Source organism: Mauremys reevesii, linkage group 7 (genome assembly GCF_016161935.1).
Source record: "Mauremys reevesii isolate NIE-2019 linkage group 7, ASM1616193v1, whole genome shotgun sequence".
NCBI lineage: Eukaryota > Metazoa > Chordata > Testudines > Geoemydidae > Mauremys > Mauremys reevesii.
Genome location: NC_052629.1, coordinates 41000241 through 41020253, shown reverse-complemented (window position 1 = coordinate 41020253; position 20013 = coordinate 41000241). Strand labels below are relative to the sequence as shown.

The 20013-nt window shown below is 46.6% G+C and overlaps 1 protein-coding gene across 3 annotated transcripts in view; it reads right to left on the bottom strand.

Moving 5' to 3' along the window:
- Positions 1–19510, bottom strand: part of UNC5B (unc-5 netrin receptor B) — a 147116-nt gene extending 127606 nt beyond the window's left edge. For all 3 annotated transcript variants that reach the window (XR_005583220.1, XM_039483049.1, XM_039483050.1), the window contains exon 1: positions 19301–19510. Coding sequence is in view for 2 of the 3 variants with exons in the window: in XM_039483049.1 (XP_039338983.1) it covers positions 19301–19391 (91 nt within the window). In the remaining variant the exon portion in view is untranslated. The remainder of the gene's footprint in view (positions 1–19300) is intronic.
- Between the last annotated feature and the right edge of the window lie 503 nt (positions 19511–20013).

Sequence of the window (20013 nt, the reverse complement as noted above, 5' to 3'; positions counted from 1 at the left end):
GGCCCCTGGAGCGGGGTCCTTCACTCCCTCCGGGGGGCCCGGAAAACTCTTGCGGGGCCGGGCGCAGGAGCTTCTTCTGCTCCCGGTCTTCACCGGCAGGGCAGGGGGTCCTTCCGCTCCCGGGCGGAAGGACCCCCCGCCAGCGAATTACCGCCGAAGACTGAGCGGGACCCGCCGCCGAAGTTCAGCCCGGTCTTCGGCGGTAATTCGGCGGCGGGGGGTCCTTCCGTTCCGGGACCCGCCGCCGAAGTGCCCTGAAGACCCGTGGCGGGGCCCCCCTCCGCCGAATTACCGCCGAACACTGGGCTGCGTTTCGGCGGCGGGTCCGGCTTCGGCGGTAATTTGGCGGCGGGGGGGGAGGGGGTTCGCCGCGGGTCTTCAGGGCACTTCGGCGGCGGGTCCCGGAACGGAAGGGCCCCCCACCACCGAAGACCCCGGGCCCCCGGAATCCTCTGGGCGGCCCTGTGATAGTGTAATAAGAACAATTTTATAAATGCTTCAAGAAAACAGACATATTCTCACGCACACACACACACACACACACACACACACACACACGAAGAGGGAAAAAGGTCTTGAGGGTCAGCTTGTTACCTTAGCTTGCTAAGCTGCAATTAAAGGCATCACTTAAGACAGACAAACAAAGCTGGTGCTTATCAAAGTTACACTGTGTGTGGCCTAATGCTGCCAGCTGGTGGCAGTCTCAACCTAGCCTGTAAACACAAGGATTTTCACCCACAACCTCTGAGAGCTGACGCTAGCTCCATGAGTTCTAACTATGGGCTTGTCTACCCTTGCAGCTGTGCCACTGTAACGCTTAGTGATGACACTATCAATGCTGACAGGAAAGCTGTAGGTCCTTCACCTCCCCGAGAGGCGGTAGCTAGGTTGATGGGAGAAGACACTCCCGTCGACATAGTGCTGTCTATGCTGGGAGTTCAGTCGCTGTAACTGCATCGCTCAGGGGTGTGGATATTCCGACAACCTAGCTATACCGACATAAGTTTGTAGTGTAGACCAGTGTCAAGACCCAGATTCAGCACCAGCCATTTCCAAACTCTTACTGACTGCCATTTTCATTTTACTCAGAGACACTTCAGAGATGGGCTTTTAAGAGGGTGGAGACAATTCACACAGGATTCCTCAGCGGAAAAAGGAAACATCCAAAATGGTGGAATTTGAGGAGAGGCTCACTGGGCAGTCACTTATATGCCACACACTGACAGATGCTATATAAAAACCTAAGATAGATAAGAACTAGGAATTTCCTTCTAGAGCCCAGAGTTCAGACCTGACTTGTGTTAAAAGGTCACAATAATGCCTAGTGCCCATTTGCTCCATCAAAATACACTACACAATTCAACACAGCCTGCGCTCCAGAGAAAACCAAGACTGAAACTGCAAGGCTCTAGGACTGGAATGCCATGGGTGTTACAGGCCAGGACTGAGGTACACTGACAGACAGTGGGAAGCTCACGCATTGCTTACTTGGGCTATGTTTGGTTCTAGGCAGTGCAAATGGTTCCTTGCTTTCATAAACATTGAAACAAAAGCTGGAACACATGAACATACAAAACAGCAACACTTACTATGTGGTCAGTTAATGCTCATCTCTGAACTTAAACTACAGTAAAAACCAACAGGCCAGGGAAGGAGTTCAATGGGGGTTGTAAACCATGTAACAGTGTGATCACCCAGGGGTATGTCTACACTACCCACCAGATCGGCAGGTAGAGATCGATCTATCGAGGATCAATTTATCACATGTAGTGTAGATGCAGTCAATCGATCCCCGATTGCTCTCCCATCAACTGAGGAACTCCAGCTCGGAGAGAGGCGGAAGTAAAGTCGACGGGGGAGCAGCGGCCGTCGATCCCGTGCAGCGAGGACACACAGTAGATCTAAGATATGTCGACTTCAGCTACACTATTCTCGTAGCTGAAGTTGCATATCTTAGATCGATTTCCCCCCACCCTCAGTGTAGACCAGGTCCCAGAGGCATATTGGGAAGAATCTGCCAGGAGAACAGCACCACTGCTGTCCCCCGAATCCATCAGAACACTCAATCTACTGTAAGATTATGCAACTTCTGGGGGGAACAGCAGATGGTGGGTTTGTTCTAATGGCACTAAGCCCATCACTTACACTAACTGTTCTTGACATAATGCTTGGGAGTCGGACTATTCTGACCTTTGGTTCAGAATGGGGAGGCAGGAGGAGGAGCTGTCAGGGATTTTTTGGAAAATAAAAACAAACAAAAAACAAAAGAAAAGACAGTTAACTCTAGCTTTGCTTAAATCCCTCTCCATCTCACGCTCATCTTCCCCGCCCCCTGCTACCACCATGAACAGTAATTCTGGCAGTACCATTAAAAGCTATTTCAATCCTAGTGAAGCAGGGACCAAGAACAGACTCCTTCTCCCAAAACATGTAAAATTCCAGGAAAGAGCTCCATAAAATAATGGCAGGCACAGGCCTTCAGCCTAGAATCTATCTCACCAGACCTCCAATAAAAGGACAAAGTTCTAACAGAAAACAGCTACAAACACACACTGTCCAGTCATCTCCTAGGTTCTAATGGGATTTCAGCAGCCCTGAAAAGCAATCATCAGGCACAGAACTGAGGGGAACAACAAGGAGCCTGGTGGCACCTTAAAGACTAACAGATTTATTTGGGTATAAGCTTTTGTGGGTAAAAAACCAAAGAAGTGAGGGTTTTTACCCACGAAAGCTTATGCCCAAATAAATCTGTTAGTCTTTAAGGTGCCATCAGACTCCTTGTTGCTTTTGTGGATACAGACTAACAGGGCTACCCCGATACAGAACTAACGAGGTCTCCAACCTCATATTCCCTCATAGAGTTAGAGACCTTAAAGTCCTCTCTCTGGCTGAAGGCAGGGAAGAAGTGACAATATGCAGCAGGGTCAGAGGCTTAAAGAGAGCCCTTAGTCTCTTCCTAACGAACCTCACACTGCCCCAGCTCGCTATCTATTTACTGGCCATTTCAAGTTGTTACTTTGTACTATCTGGTTTCAAGATGTTTTCCCAAGAGGGCCCCTGAAGCAAGATAAAATTTGCAATTCCTGATGCAAGTGTCCCAGACACCTCACAGCAGTAACAAGACAGCTTGTTTGCAGCGGATTTAGGTTTAGTATTCTTCAGACCAGAATAGGACACTGCTCCCTGGTTTAATTTTAAGATTGAAAAGAGAAGTCCTCTAGGTGAGCCCTGCTGAGAATTGGGTGAGGGGACCAAATTCAAGGGAGGAAATACTGAAGGCAGGGCCTACGCAGAATGATTATGCAGCCACATAATTGCTGCATAAATTGTGCTGGGAGATTCTAAGCGTTCATTTAAAGAGAAGTCTCTAAGCCCTCATGTTTGCAGGGGGGAAAAAACCTTCAAAATATGACCCAAAATGCAAAACGCTGCAGCACTGTCTGAAGGGAGTTAAAAATAAATCAGCCAAATTAGAAACTATGTTTTGTGTTGTAGTCACAGTCCTTACTGTTTATTTAGGGTAAACAGAGGGTGCAGGAAATGACTGAAAGTGGCTTGTATCTGGGCTGGGTAGTGGTCTGTGTGAAAAGAGCTGGTGGCCTCAGGCCAGGTCCCAGTGGACAGAATGTCCACATTACAGGAGCCACCACCATAATTGGCACTAATTAGCAGCCTAATTGCCAGTCTCTGCAGAGGACGGCCTACCTCCTTGCCCCTAGAGGTTGTCCCTTCAGGTCAGAGTGGGGAAGTTTGCCCTAACATTTGCCTATGCTCTACCCACTCTGTGGATAAACATAGGGCTTTGCTCTGCAATTTTATGGATAAACCACTCTCTAGTTGGCTGAAGGACAGTCTGTTCTCTAAGCCAATGAAAATACAGCAAATCAGTGAGCCCCGCAAAACATAGCCTGTCAAAAATACAACAGAGTTCACTGTTTAAGTCTCCATGGGGTATAACAAATAAAGTCCTAGGACAGAACAATACCAGAGGTTGAGTGTCTCCTGCGGAGACAATAGAAGTCTCTTGGCACTATCTCAATGTTTGTTTTTGATTACCTGTATTTCAAAGCTATTATAATCTATTACACAATCAAACCATGAGAAAAATGACATCCCTTTAACAAGTCTGGGAATTTGGCTTATTTGCTGCTTGGCCAGGACAGTAAGTTAAACGAAAAGAATTGTATCGGAATAGAAATTAATCCAGTGGCGGAAAAAGCAGGAGCAGATTTCTACCTTCTTGGATCCCACACCTCCAGAGTACCTAATGGAGGGTCTCCAGGAGACATGAGTCCAGCTGGACCAAGAGAAGCTGGTACTGAGAGAAAAGCACGTGTCAGGAAGAGGAAGAGAGAATTCAAGGTGGTCAAGTTGGATGTGAAAAAGATGTTTCCATCTTCTTCCTTTCCTCAGCATCTTCCAAACTCCATGCAGTGTCCCAAGGTCCCCTTACCAGCCTTCTGCTTGCTTTAAGTCTCCTCCTTATTGAAGTCCCCATCATTTCACCAAAGGATTAGGTAGGACTCCACAAATGCATCTCTGTCTCAGTCAGAGGAGTTGTTCAGTAAAGCAAGGATTCTCCCCGCACCCCAAGAACTAATGTGCTGCCTTCATAATGTTCCTAACCAATACCAATGCTGACATTTGACTGAGTGGGATAAGGCACATACATTCATATATATTAGCTAGGTTAAAAAGTTGTAAGTCTGACCAGCTCTCATGGTTTCAGGCATCAGCTGACAGCATCTTGAGTTACAAATGAATTTACCCAGCCCACTCCCCATGGAGTACGCTCTCTGCCCAATGCTTTATACGGGTTTTTTAAGCTGTACTAAGTAGTATCCAGTCTAACCTATTGCCAGAGGAAAATATACCAAACCAAATGAATCTGTTCCTATGTGGCAAGGCTATTTTAGTGCCTTGGTTGTCAGCCAACAAGATGAGAAGCAAAGCCCAGCTCTAGGTTTTGTGGGGCTCTGTGGAAGTTTTCATGGACAGCCCTATCCAGCAGCCTCCCCATTTATATCCGGGTCCTCCTACCTTCATGGACTCATGGAACCCTCACTGGCCACCTCCTGCCAGCCCAAACTATCACCTGTTTGAGAGATCCATGTCCTCTGAGAACCACCCGTTAGATGGGTTGGGAAACCAGAAGGTGGAAGTGAAGTGCAGCTTTTGAAGCAGGATTTGGGGAAGGACAGTTAGGGAGGTCAGTCTCTGCTACTGCCTATTGGTAATGGAATCAGGTGGGCCCACAACCATGTTATCCAAGACAGCACTCTGACTGGCACGTCCAGGTAAGCACAGTGCCACTGGAAGACATGAGAACTCTGAGGCTAGCCACTTGGGTTGCATAGACCAGTGGACAACAAAATACTAAAATGTGTAATACAAAGTCAGCGGTGGAGGGGAGCCCAGGTAGCAGTATCTGTTCTCTGCTGCTGGTGGTTTCCTTCCTCTACCAGGGATCTGAAACAATGGCATCAGCGGCACCTTAAGCAAAGTCACATACCTTTAATGGGAAAAGATACAGCTTTAAGAGCAGCCCCGTGCCTACAACACACACAAGGAAATACTAGTCCATGGGCCAAATCCTGCAGTCCTCACTTCGGAAGATCTCCCAGAAAACTCTGTTGAAGTTTTGCCTGTGTAACAGCTGCACGATTTGGCCCAATATATTCATGTAACCAATATAAAGTAGCCATGTTGACCGGGAAAGTGTTGGATGGTGTTTGTGTGTGTTTGTTTGGCTAAATCATATACATGTGTTTATCAATTGGAGCAATTCTGTACCTTTCCAAATACACACATACCTGTGCAGAAGACAGAGCTCTCTCCTTTTGATATCTGCATGCTAACCCTCTAGCTACCAACCTGAATGTCCATTAATGGCTGGTGGATGCTGCTAACAGGTTTTGCCCATAGAATTGCTTCCTAAAAAAGAGAAAGACCTCCCCGCTTCAGCACTCTGCATCTGTCTGTGCATTATGCTAAAGGGTCTCTGGCTCTTCTCTTTTGGTGGCCTCCAAGTGAGAGAAAGGGAGCTCACCCCAGAGGCAGATGGGTGTAATAAGCATTAAACTTCTCAAAATGAGATTTTCCACGCTCTTTCAAAGGAAAACAATCCCTTCGCTTTGGAGCTCAGTGCATGTGTGTGAGGAAGGGGAATTGGGGAAAAGAAAGGTCACTCAAAGGACCCTTAAAGAAATCACACTAGTGAGACCCCCTGGGAGCATCAGCAATGCTGGAATCTGTTTTTTGTTTCTGGATCGATGAAGATTTTGTAATGATTAGGAAGGCAATCCATCCCTTCTGTGGACTGCAGTTACACCCCCCACCTCCAGCTGGAGGAGAGCTCACTCCACTGCAGACACTGTTTTAGAAAATAAATGGGGAACAAAAACGCAGGCAGGGGAATCTCCCTGTGAGTTCTTGCACTGGAGGGTGGGGCTCGCTGGCTGCAGGGAACAGGGGTAATTTCCTTTATATTACATTTTAGCTGAAGATGCCATGATTCTAAAACAGCACCGCCCCCCCCCCCCAACTCTCAGTCTACTTCATTGAAAAGAAAATGGAAACACGTCTGGGTGGTTAGGGTTCATTAATTATATGTCTCTCTTTTTTGTGAATAACTCATGGGCTACATCAGACCAGACTTGGAAGGAGAGCGACTGAGAAAGAAGCTTTACAATCTGTGGCATTGTTATTCACTAACAAAAGGACCCCTACTTGTCCACAGAGAGGGAGAGTGTAGATGCTCAGTCAAACAGTCTTTCAATGCTTACAGATTCAGATGCGTTGGAGCCCTTCCAAGTCTACCTACTGTATAACCGGATACACGTTCTTTAGATGGGCTTCCATTCATTCTGTTCTTCACTTTCCGAGTCCCACCTCCTCATCAGATTTTGCTCTTTTCTTTCTGTACTTTTAACATGCAGTAATAAACTAAGCTGAGGGGGAAAGAGGCCGGAATGGAAGGAAGAAGTAGATCCAAAATGTTTGCCTTTGCAGTCTCATGGCTATGTGAACTGAGCCCCACATTTCAATGACAATAAATGCTTCCCCATCAGCTCACTGGAAATATTTCATCTGCAGAAACAAAGCTCCAGGAAGAAGCATGGTCTTGTGGTTAAGGCACAGAACTAGCACTCTGGAAACTTGGGTTCTATTTCTGGCTCCATCACAGGCTTCCTACATGACTCTAAAGAAGCTATTTGACCTCTGTTTTCTCTAGCTGTGAAATGGGCATGATCATATTTACCACAGGGGGTTGTTTCTGAGATTGGTTTTGGAGAGCCTCAGGTGGAAAGTGCCATCCAAGAACAAAGTATAATCCAGGCCTCCAGGTGTAGCCACAGACATTCACACACATGCACAGTGATATGGACATGAATCTCACAAATACTTAGGCAGTTTCAAGGATTTCTCAGAGGGCCGTTGTGAACAGATATTCCCTCTCTTTTCTCCCACAAAACCACATTAATATTCAAATGATGGCACTGAGCAAGGTCAGCAATTTATTATCTCCTCTCTTGTTATGTTCCAGGGTCTAAAAAGGTGATTATGGGCCTACTGAAGAGTCTTCAGCAAGGGGGCTGTGGAATAACATGGAAGCATTGCCAAGGGAGTTAAAGTGACCTACTAGCAGCAAAGAGGGTGGGAGCCCTGCAGGGCAGGCTGGTATGCGGAACAGAGCACACAGGCCCGTTTCAGTGACCTAATGAGAGGGTGTGGGTCCCACAGGGCAGGATGGGAGGGGAAACAAAACACACAACAAACAAAATCTGCCCTTTCCTCACAGGCTCCCTCCAAATGCTGCTCGTCTCTTGCCTTGGTCATTGTAGCTGTCTCCTCAGAGTCTGTCCAAAATCCCACTGTTAAAGGCACCTTTTTCATCCTGTTTGAAATTCTCTATTGAATCTGATGCTGTAGGAGATAGGAAAGCAAACTCCTCATTTTCACCTGCAAGGCTCTATGTCCTCTTGTCCTCACCTAGTTCTGCCCCATCCCCTCTCCCTTCACCTACACTCTTCCCAGTCCTCTAGCCATACTCCTCCACTTGTCTCCTCCTCTTACTCTTGGCTGCTTTCCTCCTTAGATGTTGTCCTCGACCCTCCCTATGTCCTTAACTGCCAAACACCCCCTTTCTCCTCCTTAAAACACAGCTCGCTCCTCAGTCAATCTCCCTGCCCTTCTTACCACTGGCAATTCCATCCCCTGAAGAGCTGTCCTCCTTATCTTATTTATACTCTAAGCCCTTCAGAGTAGGGAGCATATCTTTATACAAGTTTGTAGTGTCCTGAATATTTACAGCCTTATCTGCTTTCTCATAAACAACAATAGGACGCTAAAGAGACCCAATGAAAGGGGTGCAGGGGCCGAAGGACTTTCTGGAACAAGAAACAAACAACACAGGAAGTTTGAGTGACCTCGTGGGAGGAGATGTAGGTCCTGAAGGGCAGAATGGAATGAATTACAAGAGCATATTACAGGGAGCACCTAGTATTAGGGCTGTCAGCTGTGCATGATAGGCTGGAATGGGGAAGGAAGCACACACAGATTAAGTGACCCACTGAAGGGTGTGAGCCATGTGGGACATCCTGAAGCAGGTCCTGCATTAAATACTTAGTTTATATTCCTTCTCCTTTTTAAGTTGGGCCCTACCAAATTCACGGCCATGAAAAACGTGTCAGATCGTGAAATCTGGTCTTGTGTGCTTTTATCCTATACTATACAGATTTCACAGGGGAGACCAGTGTTTCTCAAAGTGGGGGTTCTGACCCAAAAGGGAGTTGCAGGGGGGGTTTCAAGGTTATTTTAAAGGGATCGCAGTATTGCCACCCTTACTTCTGTGCTGCCTTCAGAGCTGGGCGGCCAGAGAGCAGCAGCTGTTGGCTGGGCACCCAGCTCTGAAGGCAGTGCCTCCCCAGCAGCAGTGCAGAAGTAAGGGTGGTGATACCATACCATGCCACCCTTAATTCTGCGCTGCTGCCTTCAGAGCTGGGCAGCCGGAGAGTGGGGGCTGCTGACTAAGGGCCCAGCTCTGCAGGCAGCAGCACAGAAGTAAGGGTGGCAATACCATACCAGGCCATCCTTACTTTTACACTGTTGCTGGCGGTGGCTCTGCTTTCAGAACTGGGCTCCCAGGCAGCAGGCACTGCTCTCCAGCTGCCCAGCTCTGAAGGCAGCACTGCCACCAGCAATAGCACAGAAATAAGGGTAGCAGTACCGCTATCCCCCCTACAATAACCTTGTGACACCCCCCACACACACACGCACAAACTCCTTTTTGGGTCAAGACCCGACAATTACAACACTGTGAAATTTCAGATTTAAACAGCTGAAATTGTGAAATTTACGATTTTTAAAATCTTATGGCCGTGAAATTGACCAAAATGGACTGTGAATTTGGTAGGGCCCTATTTTTTTGGATAGTCTTTCCCAGTTGAATTCTTGTTTGAACTGTGGGGTTTGTGCTGGGTCTTTCCTTTTCTAAATCAGCAGACTCAACAGAGCAGGCAAGTCCTCAGTGTCTAAGAGTTCATGCCCGATTTCCCCACCTCCTCCATTCATACTGACACAGAGGTGTACAGCATATGGCCAGGGAGAGAGAGTGTCCACGTGCAGCCTGCCATGGCCTATTTCGTGGCCAGCCAAGCTTCCCCATGAGCCAAATTAACTGTAGCCTGCCATGACCAGCGGCAGTATAGAAGACCCTATCAAGAGGGCCCCAACTTAGCAGACACACAAAGGGGACAAAGAAGTGGCTTCTGGCAACTGCCACTGTGTGACACACAGAACACAATAGCTGTGGTGCTTGCACTCAGTCTGGCACTTTAAAGGGGGAATTGGTTTCAGAGCAAGAGAAGGCTGCTTTCCCCTGCCACTATGTAGGGCACAGTATTGCCAACCACAGGCATTCCAAAGCCATGAGTCAGGCCCCCTCAAAGTCATGAGATTTGAAAAATATATATATATTTTGGGTTCTTCTTATTTGCTTTCCATTTTCCGAATCTTTTGGACGTCATGTTTTCTAGCTTTTCTCCACAACTATGAGGGCTAGAAACTTACTTCAAAACAAAACAAAACAAAACAAACAAATGATGAGATTCTCACGCAATAACAACAGGAGCTAGGGCTTTAAGACAGATACCAAATACCTTCATTTTCATGATATAACATTTCTTATGGCAACAGGCAAGGCTTTTATTCTTCAGCCAGGCATGTACTGACTCTTTTCTAGGTCCAACTGCACCTGTCATGTTAGGGATCGTTTTATGTCTACACTGCAAAAATAGATAACAATTGTTCTTTGCTGTGTAGCGTTAGGTGGACTGCAGATACATTTTGGTGCAACGGCATGCAGATCACGTGGTGCATATACCAAACCATTTATCTTTATAGCAGCAGTGCTACTATCCAAAGCCCACTGAATCAATGGAAAGACTCTCAATGACTTTTATGGACTATGGATAAGGTGATCATAGAGAAGAGCTCTGGTTCAGAGAGAAGACAGCGCACTGACTTTCCTTCTCTCTGGAGTGCTCATGCAGGAATGATGCTTAGTGAGAAGGGGGATCTAGAGCTCTACTGAGAAATATGCCCCACTGGTGAAAAATAAAATCACAATCCACTTCAGTCACAGGCCTACACACAGCTGGGGCATAGCTGACCCATTCAAAGGAAATACAAAACAGCCTCCTTCATTCAGGAAGAAACCATATTTTGTGTCCTAGGCTCTCGTTCCTCAAGCTCAAAGGACTAGAAATGCTGTGGAAACAGCAAATAAAATCCTGGACTCACTGACTTCATCAAGGCCAGGATTTCACTCAGCATCAGCAGCCTCTCTGTGGTGTGGAAGGGAGTCCCATAGTTCAGTCAATAGCACCATCTACTCTGGTCAAGTAAACAACATAATGGAAAAGAGTCTCAGTCAATCCTTCTTAGCTGGAAAGATAGCTGGGCTATGCCATGGGACGAAGAGTTACTGCACTTCATTTGTTTAAAAAAAAAAGTACTTAATTTCATGCAGACCAATTCTGAGAGTAGATGAAATTTTCCAAATTTTGATTTTGCAATGAAAGTTTGATTAAAATATGGGATGAATTTTACAGAAAAAAGTCATTCTACTTTCTGGTAAGCATAGAACTGGGCAACATTTTCTGAATTTCAAAATTGGGATGAAGTCTGAGATTTTGACAAAAAAGGATAAATTCCGCACAAAATTTTCCCCCATTTTTCAACCTGCTCAAGTAATTTCTAGTTGTTCTTTCCCCAAATCCTTCCCTTTTCTCACACAAACAAAAAGATTATTTCTAAACTTAGCTACAATGGGAAAGTAAGGATTAATTTCACTCAACAGCAGTTGTCATATTTAAAGAAATAGACATGTTCTTTCCTTACGCCTTTAGTACCACCTTTAATTATTAGAACCGAAGGGATTTTAGAAGAGCAATGCGTGCTGTTTGCCTATACTGTGTGACATGCAGAAAGTAATCACAATGCACTTAGCCAACTTCACTTATTTGCACTGAGCCCCTTTCTAGTTCTCAAGCACTAGCACAACAGAGTTATTGTGTCTGGATTCCCAACACTGCAGCAAAGTGACAAAACTCTACCTTACTCCAGATTGAAAGGAACAAGGCTTTAAAAAGATTAAACAAAACCAATGTAAGTGTACCTGAAAGTGTTCTCATTTGCATTAGGGGCTATGAAACCCTTTGACACAAATCCTAAATGTTAGACATAAACGGCATCCTTAGAATCCAGCCTCTTGCTCACAGCAGATTCCAGGGTGAGAGCTCAAAAGAAGACAGGCATCACCAGGAATAACCACATGAAGGGTTTAAAGTGTGCTGTGGGTGAAAATATAATAGAGACTGGGGAAGGCACGGGAACCAAATCCGGTTCCACCACAGCCAAGACTTCTTGAGGATCAGTAATCCTAGCTGCCATCACTCACTTCCGCAGTCTCTCTTTTTCACCCTTGTTTAAATAGGAATACATTTAACACCCAGTTGGGAAAGAAGGAAGTTACCCCTGCTGCTTCCTCTCTAACAGGTACTGTGTGTGCCTACATCTGCCTTTCTTCCCAAGCAGCCAGCAGAGGGGAGTCAGTTCAATCACAATGGAGCCTAGAAAGGCCCTCAGGGGAAAACAACCTTTTTTGGGATACATAAAACAGGTTTTCATTAACAAGCAGATCAGGACAACAGCTCAGCCTCAAACTGGGAAAACAAACCGAGATCAAGGTCACCAAGCAGGTCCGGGGCAGTCGTTCTCCAGCTTTCTCTGCAGCAATCCTAAATCCTGGGCAAAGAGACTTTGAGGTGGTGTTATCCTCTGATGGAATGTCCACTCCCACCACCAGCTACTGCACTTGGACTCCTCTTTACTTCAACCCTCCCCCCATCCACAGGGGAAAGCTTTACCAGAGTCAAACTCTACTGCTTATTCTTTAACGCACGCGCACATGCACACCCCTCTCTTCATCAGTAGAGAAACAAGTATCTCTGTCATGGAAGAGATAAACAGTTACAGTGAGATTACTGCAGCTAGATCCCACAAGGTGAGAATGATTTCCAGGCCATGCATCATTATCAACATCACAGCTTCTTGGGTAAATCATTTATATAAGACTGGGAGAAGGCAAGCCAGGGGGAGGGGGTCGAGGTCCTTGCATGTGGGCTGGTGATCAGGAGTGTGCTATTGTGTGCAGGATGCATGTGAATGAGTGTCAGCATATTGGGGAGGGAAGGAGGGAGTGTGCAGACAGTAACAGAGTGGTGTTTGCTGAACAGCACTGAATTAAACCCACATTGCTAAAGAGATGCTAATACGCACTCTTTGTTGCAGGGGAGAAATGTGCAAGTTTCCACTGACTCTGCTGCTGTTATGTAGAAGGGAAGGAAAGAGGCAAACAAAAGAGAGAGAAAGATGAAGAGAAGAGGAAAGACAAGACCTGGGGGGTTGGGGTGAGAAGTGGGAATAGATTTGTAATTTATGCCTCCACTTCAGCAAATGTTTTCACTAACATTAGCATTGCTAAAGCTGAAAGGGCACAAGCAAGTAAGAAACAGCAGGAACCTGTGGCTTTACGGCACTAACATCTGCTGTAATGAACTCCTCGCAGACTCCGTTACAGCCCCTTCCATCATCACCTCAGTGCTCACCACTTCCTGCCTGCTCTCCAGACATACTGCCAGCAAAACCAGGAACCCAAATATTAGCCATGTGGGCGCCCTTTTAGTGACGGCATCGAGCCACTCAGGCAGGCCTGTGTGTCTTTTGAAAGAAAGGCAGAACGAAAGAACGAAAGAAAAAAAAAAGTCGCTCAGAATGTGGAGCTCCCATTTACCTATAGGGATCACACTGCATGCCGTGCTATGCCTTGACCAGCTCATGTCAAAATACACCACAAAGGGGGAAGTCATGGAACTAGTGACTTTAAAGTATCATTACAATCAGAAAAGGAACTAAATAAAGAGACCTCCTTACTCAATACAGATCTGCTCCCTGGAGTCGTCCAGTCATATGAGCTCTCTTTCCTGACAAACTTTTATTCCTTTTAGCATCACACAGCTAGTGCAGCAAAGGGAAAGGGACCTAGATTCCAGTCTGGTCTGTACAGCATCAGCTGCACGGCCCTTCAGGGTCTAACTGTAGAATCTGTCTCCTATGTTACCACCAGTCACACAGGACACAGCTTGACTTTTCGGGCTGTGTTTGCAGGGTTGCTGGTTAGAAAAATCTTTAGATTTGCAAGCAGAGAAAATGACACCTGAAGTCCCAAACACAGAACCCCACGGTGTCATTTTCACAGATTCACTGTTCTTAATAGAAACATTTAGTATAATGAGACAGCAAGAGGGGGCTTGCTTTTTATTTTAGGAAGGGGACCCAGTCCAAGAATAAGGGAGGAAAAAATAGACAACACAGGAGAACTTCAAACACCGCTGATTGTAGCCAAGCAGGTCTCTTTCCTATGCAATGTCTGGCTTCACTGACTGGTCAATCTAATGTCTCTCTCCCTTTGCCATACAGTTGCAATGACATCACTTGGGAGGAATTCCACTGGGATTCACATAAACAGCATGTAGAATTCCATAGGCATCCACTTTCCAATTAGTTTGGGATAACGGTGCTAGCTTACTGCGCTGTCTTCCCAATAGTTTGCCTGGGGCCTACTATGAAAGGGCCAAACTGAAAACCACAGATCCTCAATTAAGGCTCTCTAGCTCAAGGATCCAGAGGTGCCCCTGGCTGTTTATTTGGGGCCATGGTGCCTGAAGAAGCCTATGCCTTAGTGTACCCATATCAGCTAGGCAAGGGCCTGCAATCCTGGCTGGGGACAAGAAGTTTCCTTCTCTTTCCTGTTACCTTTTCTGTATATTAATGGGCAAGAGACCCAGGGTAAGACCCCTTCAAAAAGTGATGAAAGTGCAAAACTGACGGCACTGGAGAAAACCTAGCATGGTGCAGACAGTGCTGTGAAACTTTCATCATACAGCTCTGCTCATGCATCTCAATCCTGACCTGCAGACACCTCCTACTACTGCTATTTTAATCCTAGGCTCCCAGAGATTCCATCTCTGTCAAGCAGGATAAACACCAGTGTATCTATTTTTTTAAAAGCCATCTGCGTGTTGGCCCATATCTTAGTCAAACAGAAGCAATGGTGTTACCTTGCAATAAACAATCAGAGGTTCACGCTGTTACTGGTACAGCATGGTAGTCAGTGTCACAACATCACACTCCATTTTTTCACAGCCACTACACAACCCACATAGAGTTGGCACTGAGGTGTGGGGGAAGAAAGAGGGAGAGGAAAATGTACCCTAGAGAGCTTGTGATCCTTGTTCCAAGTTGTACATGCCAATTCTAATAAAAACCAAATGCACAACAAAATCAGCTCCATGTCAGAGAATGGCAATGAATCCCCATCACGCAAACCGTCTGATCGGGGTGGTAGTAACATTTTCTGGAGCAACAAAGAAAACTCAAAGGAACGAATGCTCCTACTGTTTCTCCACTGAAAGCTCTCGAAAGATAAATAAAACCCTAAACATCACTTCCCTTTTTAAACAGAAGATACAGCGCAATAAAAAATATTGAAGTTCTCTTCCATTAAAAAGAAGAGAATAAATCTCTCCTGTCAGGCCTCATATTCAGCTTTTCCCCACCCTGTTTTTAATTCCTTTAATTATACTTTAATTCTGAGTTTAGTGCTCACAAAACTAGAGGGATAGACAGAGCAGGACAGGAACTGTACGACCTTCCCACACATATAGATTTAATCCAATGCTTTTCTTTCTACACCTGCACTCAGCCTGCTATTCCAGTCTGGGGCACCCACACAGTTCTGCCACCCTGCTTCAATCCTGACCTGCAGCACTCCATTCTAATCCCCATCCTGAGCCCTGCAGCTCTGACAATGCACCTAAATCCTGACCTGCAGCACCCTTGCTAATCCAGTTCCCCTGGCCTCTGTTCAACTTTGCCACGGCACTGAAATCCTGACTTGCACCACCACTATTATATTCCAATAGACTGAGTCTCCCTGAAGCACACAGTGCTAACTGTGCCAAAATATTTGGGTGGTTTTTTCCCTTGTCTTTGTATCCCCTAAATGGACAAACATTCCCTATTATGGGTTAAGCTTGAAAACAACCAACTCATTTTCACTTATGCTGACCCAGGACTGAAATCTAATGTCAGTCTCTAGAAGCAAAGGTACAGTGCATTAAAACTAGTCCGTCCCCCCAACCCTTATTTCCCCTCTTCCCCCCATTTTAAAAAGTACCTTTGTAAAACATACATCTTCCTAAGTGAAGAAAGCTGGGGGGTTAAATCTTCTAGTTGAGAAACATGCTCAAAATTCCTACTCATCTTTAATTACCCTTTAAAATGAAGGCTTGGTTCATTTTCCTGTAAGATCACATTGTCAAAAAATGCTTTTAACAAGACGAGGACAAATCTGCACAACATCCAGTTCTGGTGACACACACCTACCACATTCCATAGCCATCCTCTTTCTTCACAATATGGGAGGGAAATGACCAGCTATGTTAGTTAGGCTTTAAAGTTTCAACGAAGATTACAAGCTGTCTGCTTGTCACAGGCTGACAGGCCACTCCAAAGGTCTGACATTTAAAGTTATGGTCTCTTCCAAACTCCACAGCCATCAAACTTTATAGAGCCTCACTTCTGAGATCTAAAGCTGAAGACATCTTTTTATATCTGCACTTAAAGGGAAAACACTCACACCTTTATTTTCCTATTGCTGGAGGGTGACAAAGGATAAATGGTGCAGAATCAAGAGATAAAGAGAGGCCAGGCATCAAAAGTGAAGTCATTCTGGGCAGCATGCAGCTGAATTTTATTATAGGAATCAGGGATAGGGGTAGGGAGCAGGATACATGCTCCTTAGTTATTTGGGGGGAGGGGGGAATCACAAACACACACACACACAAACACAACTTGAAGGGCTGACTTTAAATGACTCATGATCACCAGATTTGTTTGCCCCTAGGAAATGTTGGGAGCTGTTAGACAAGGCTTAGGTAACTTAGTCTGACCATGGCAGCCTGATTTACAAAATTAAGATCAAGTATGAGAAGAACATGATTCAATTCCATGTTTGAATCAATAAGAAATCAGAGTCCATAATTAAAAGGTAATTCTAGAGTTCAGTGGTTGCAATGATTATTACCTTGGCCTTTTTTTATTCCCACAGTAAGAAGCCCCTATGCCCATCATTCAAACTGCACCCCTAGTTCTCCGGATTATTGAACAGAATGAAATTGTAAGCAGGGATGTAATTTCCCCTGCCAACAAAACAAAACATCAGTAAGAATCAAATGAATCACAAAGTTGGAGTTAATAGCAGGGGCAGCTTGCAAGTCACTCACTCAGCTGGGCTTCCTTGTCTCCCATCCTCTCCCTCATCCGAGGCCTCCAAATCATCATTTTCAAAGGAATGCACCTTTGTTATTAATATTAATTCAAAACAGGCCCACTCTCTCCATTCAGTGTCTCCATATTGTGCGGGGGCCCAATCCCAGGCTCCTTGCACACCCAAGTTTCCCACTGAGTTCAGTGGGTGTTTTGGGTGCACAAAGAATGCAGAATTGAGCCTTTAATTTGGAATATCTGCTCTATTGCTTTACTTCTCTTTAATTTGTAGTACTGCACATTCGTAAACATACTCTGAATGTTCTTAAGCCAGTGCTCCTATTTCACATTCCTGAATCCCTTTAAACAATGTTCTCCATTCAGTACTGAACCTTCCCCTATCATTAACTGCAACTTCAAAATACATCTTTAAATACCAGACTCTGGACAAATTATAATTAGCCAAGATCAAATTATAAGTGTTGCAACTTTTTAGAACTGTATCAAACACTGCACTAGAAAAGAAAGGCACTCAGCCTATGAGACTAGCAAAACATTAGCTTCTGCACAGTGTAGCAAGCATTGCCAATTATAAATATTTAACCAGACACAAATTGTCACCAATATAGTCTTTGCATATCTGTGTCCTTCAATTTAGCCTTACATTTCAACAGTGTCTGACATACAAAAAATTCCATCTGTTGTTCTAAATCTCTGCCAAAAAGCAGGTCTCAGATAGACAGAACAGCTTAAAGATGGACCAGTGCTCTCACAGTAGATCATGCATGGGCCTGAGAGAGAATCCCTTTTCCTTTGGACCAGTAACCTAGAGTCTGTTACACATTTCTTCAGCACATGATACACAAGGATTAAGAAGCACAAAAACATGTGGCGTGCCTACCTAATTATATAGTGTACTGTCTCCTTCCCTTCCACCACAGAAAGGTCTCTTTAATATACACACAGAACAGAACATTCACAGCCATCAGCAATCGGACACGCAAAAATGGCAATGATCCACTGGAAGAGGACTTTGACTCATGCTCCTGACACCAGAGGGTCAAAACTCCTACACTGTTTCTTACTGCAAAAGTAATCTGACCATCTGAAAGGTCCAAACTCTGGTCCCCTCTTTCTCCTGGAATTTGAGGCCTTCAGCAGTAAATACTGCACCTAACAAGGCAAAACTAATACTGCTCATTCATTCTCCAACTCCTTTCTAGTTTCATCTGAAGATAATTATTTTCTCCCTTGCCTAGCCCTCTTAATTCTTCCCACTGTAATTGATTATTTACCTTAGAGGAAAACATCTGAGGTTGTGTAGTTCATATGAAAGATATTATACGAACAAGGGCCTTTGAGTAACCTCTTATTCCTGGATTAGACATGGAACTAATCCTGAAGTAAGATGCTACTCAGCAAAAGTAAGGGGTGGCAGAGTCAGCTACTAAAGTTGAACTGTATTTCTGCAAATGTGAGCATGCTCCTATTTCCCTTGCATGGGACCCATTTTACTACCTGTGCTCAGCGTGGATCGCCTCAAGGGCTTCAGTGAGACTATTGTCAACCTAGGCAAAGGTGGAAGAACAGGGGGTTGGAACTGCACTGGCACTCACGGTCTTACAAGTAACTGAGGGTCTGAACAAACATTTTTTAAAACCCCTTTTAGAGGTATTCAATGGTGTCATTCTTTCTCTGTGCCACCATTTAACATCCATGTCCAATTTGCCTTCCTCTTCTACCAACAGTTTCCAACTCCATAAAAACAACAATCAAAGAAAAAAAAACACCTCTCAAATGCTACAGCCCGAATCCAAAGTAACCTCCTGCCTGGGGCTACCCCGATCCCTTGTGTGAAGCATTTTCACTTATGCAAAATTAATCAACGAGGTAACCAAAAGTAGGGGAAGAGTTAGTGAATAACCCTCTTCTCCCCTCTGGGCGGACTGAAATAGCTGGGTTTCTTCCAGCTCCCCCTAAATCACTAGTTAGGGAGCAGTGGGAAACCAGCCCGGTGCAGATGTGGAATAATTTGCTCCAGTTTCCTCTCTAAATAGAATGGGAACGTTTCTCGGTTTTCAATGACTTAAAAACGGCTCAGCCTCGAAGCCGCCACGGGGCCAGCAAAGCCGCGATTTTCCTGACGGCGAGCCTCTTATTAAAGCCCAGCTCGCATTCCTGCCGCCGCGGAACAGCGCGGACCCAGCCGGAGGCAGAAGGGAACAAACGTGCGCTCCGAAAACCAGAAGCCGAGAGCGAGGGCAAACTCTGGAGGGGCTCCGGGGGGCAGCCTCCCCTGTGGGCGCCAGCCCAGCCCGATCCCCGCGGAGACAGGAGGCCGGCGGTGGCCGGGCGCAGAGGCGCCGCGGCTCGTTCATACCAACATCTTGTTGATTCGGTTCCTTACCTGCTCCACAGCGCCCGAAGTTGCAGTGCAGCATCAGAGCCAGGAGCAGCACCCCGGGCGCGGAGACGGCCCGGCTCCGAGCTGAAGGCATCGCTCCCCGGCTGAGCTTCTGTGTCCGTCCCCTCGGGGCTGGCTCCCAGGCTCCTTCTCCTCGGCTGCCTGCTTCGCCCCGAGCCCCCCAGCTCCCCGGCACTTCCCCGGCCCGGGATCGCCTCCTCCCGACGCGCTTGGGGGACGCGGGTCTCGGCGAGGCGAGGGAGGCGAGCCCGGGGAAGGCTCCCGCCCCTGCCGCTGGATCCCGCCGGTGCCAGGCTGGGCAGCTCCCCTCCCAAGTTGGGTGCCAAGGAGAGCGTGTCAGAGGAGCGGCCGCTGGGTGCGCATCACTGCAGGCTCCTCCTGCCGCCGCCTCCCTGCCCGGGCGCTGCGCCTAGCACGGCCCTTGCATCCTGCCCCCAGCCCGGCTCCTGCCACACTGCCAAGGTGTCCCGCACGCCGGAGCCCAGGCGCAGGGGGGCGGCGGGGGGCCACGAGGGGGAGCCGACAGCCGCAGGAGCGGCGTGGGCAGGGCGCAGGGGGGCGGCAGGGAGTTCGGAACGGCCCACGCCGCTCCGGCAGCAACGCGCAGCGGAAAACCCGGCTGGCTGGATCCGCAGTGAAAGCCGGAGCTGGAGCCACTCGGCACTTCCCTCCAGTCCGCTCGGAACCTCTTCGCC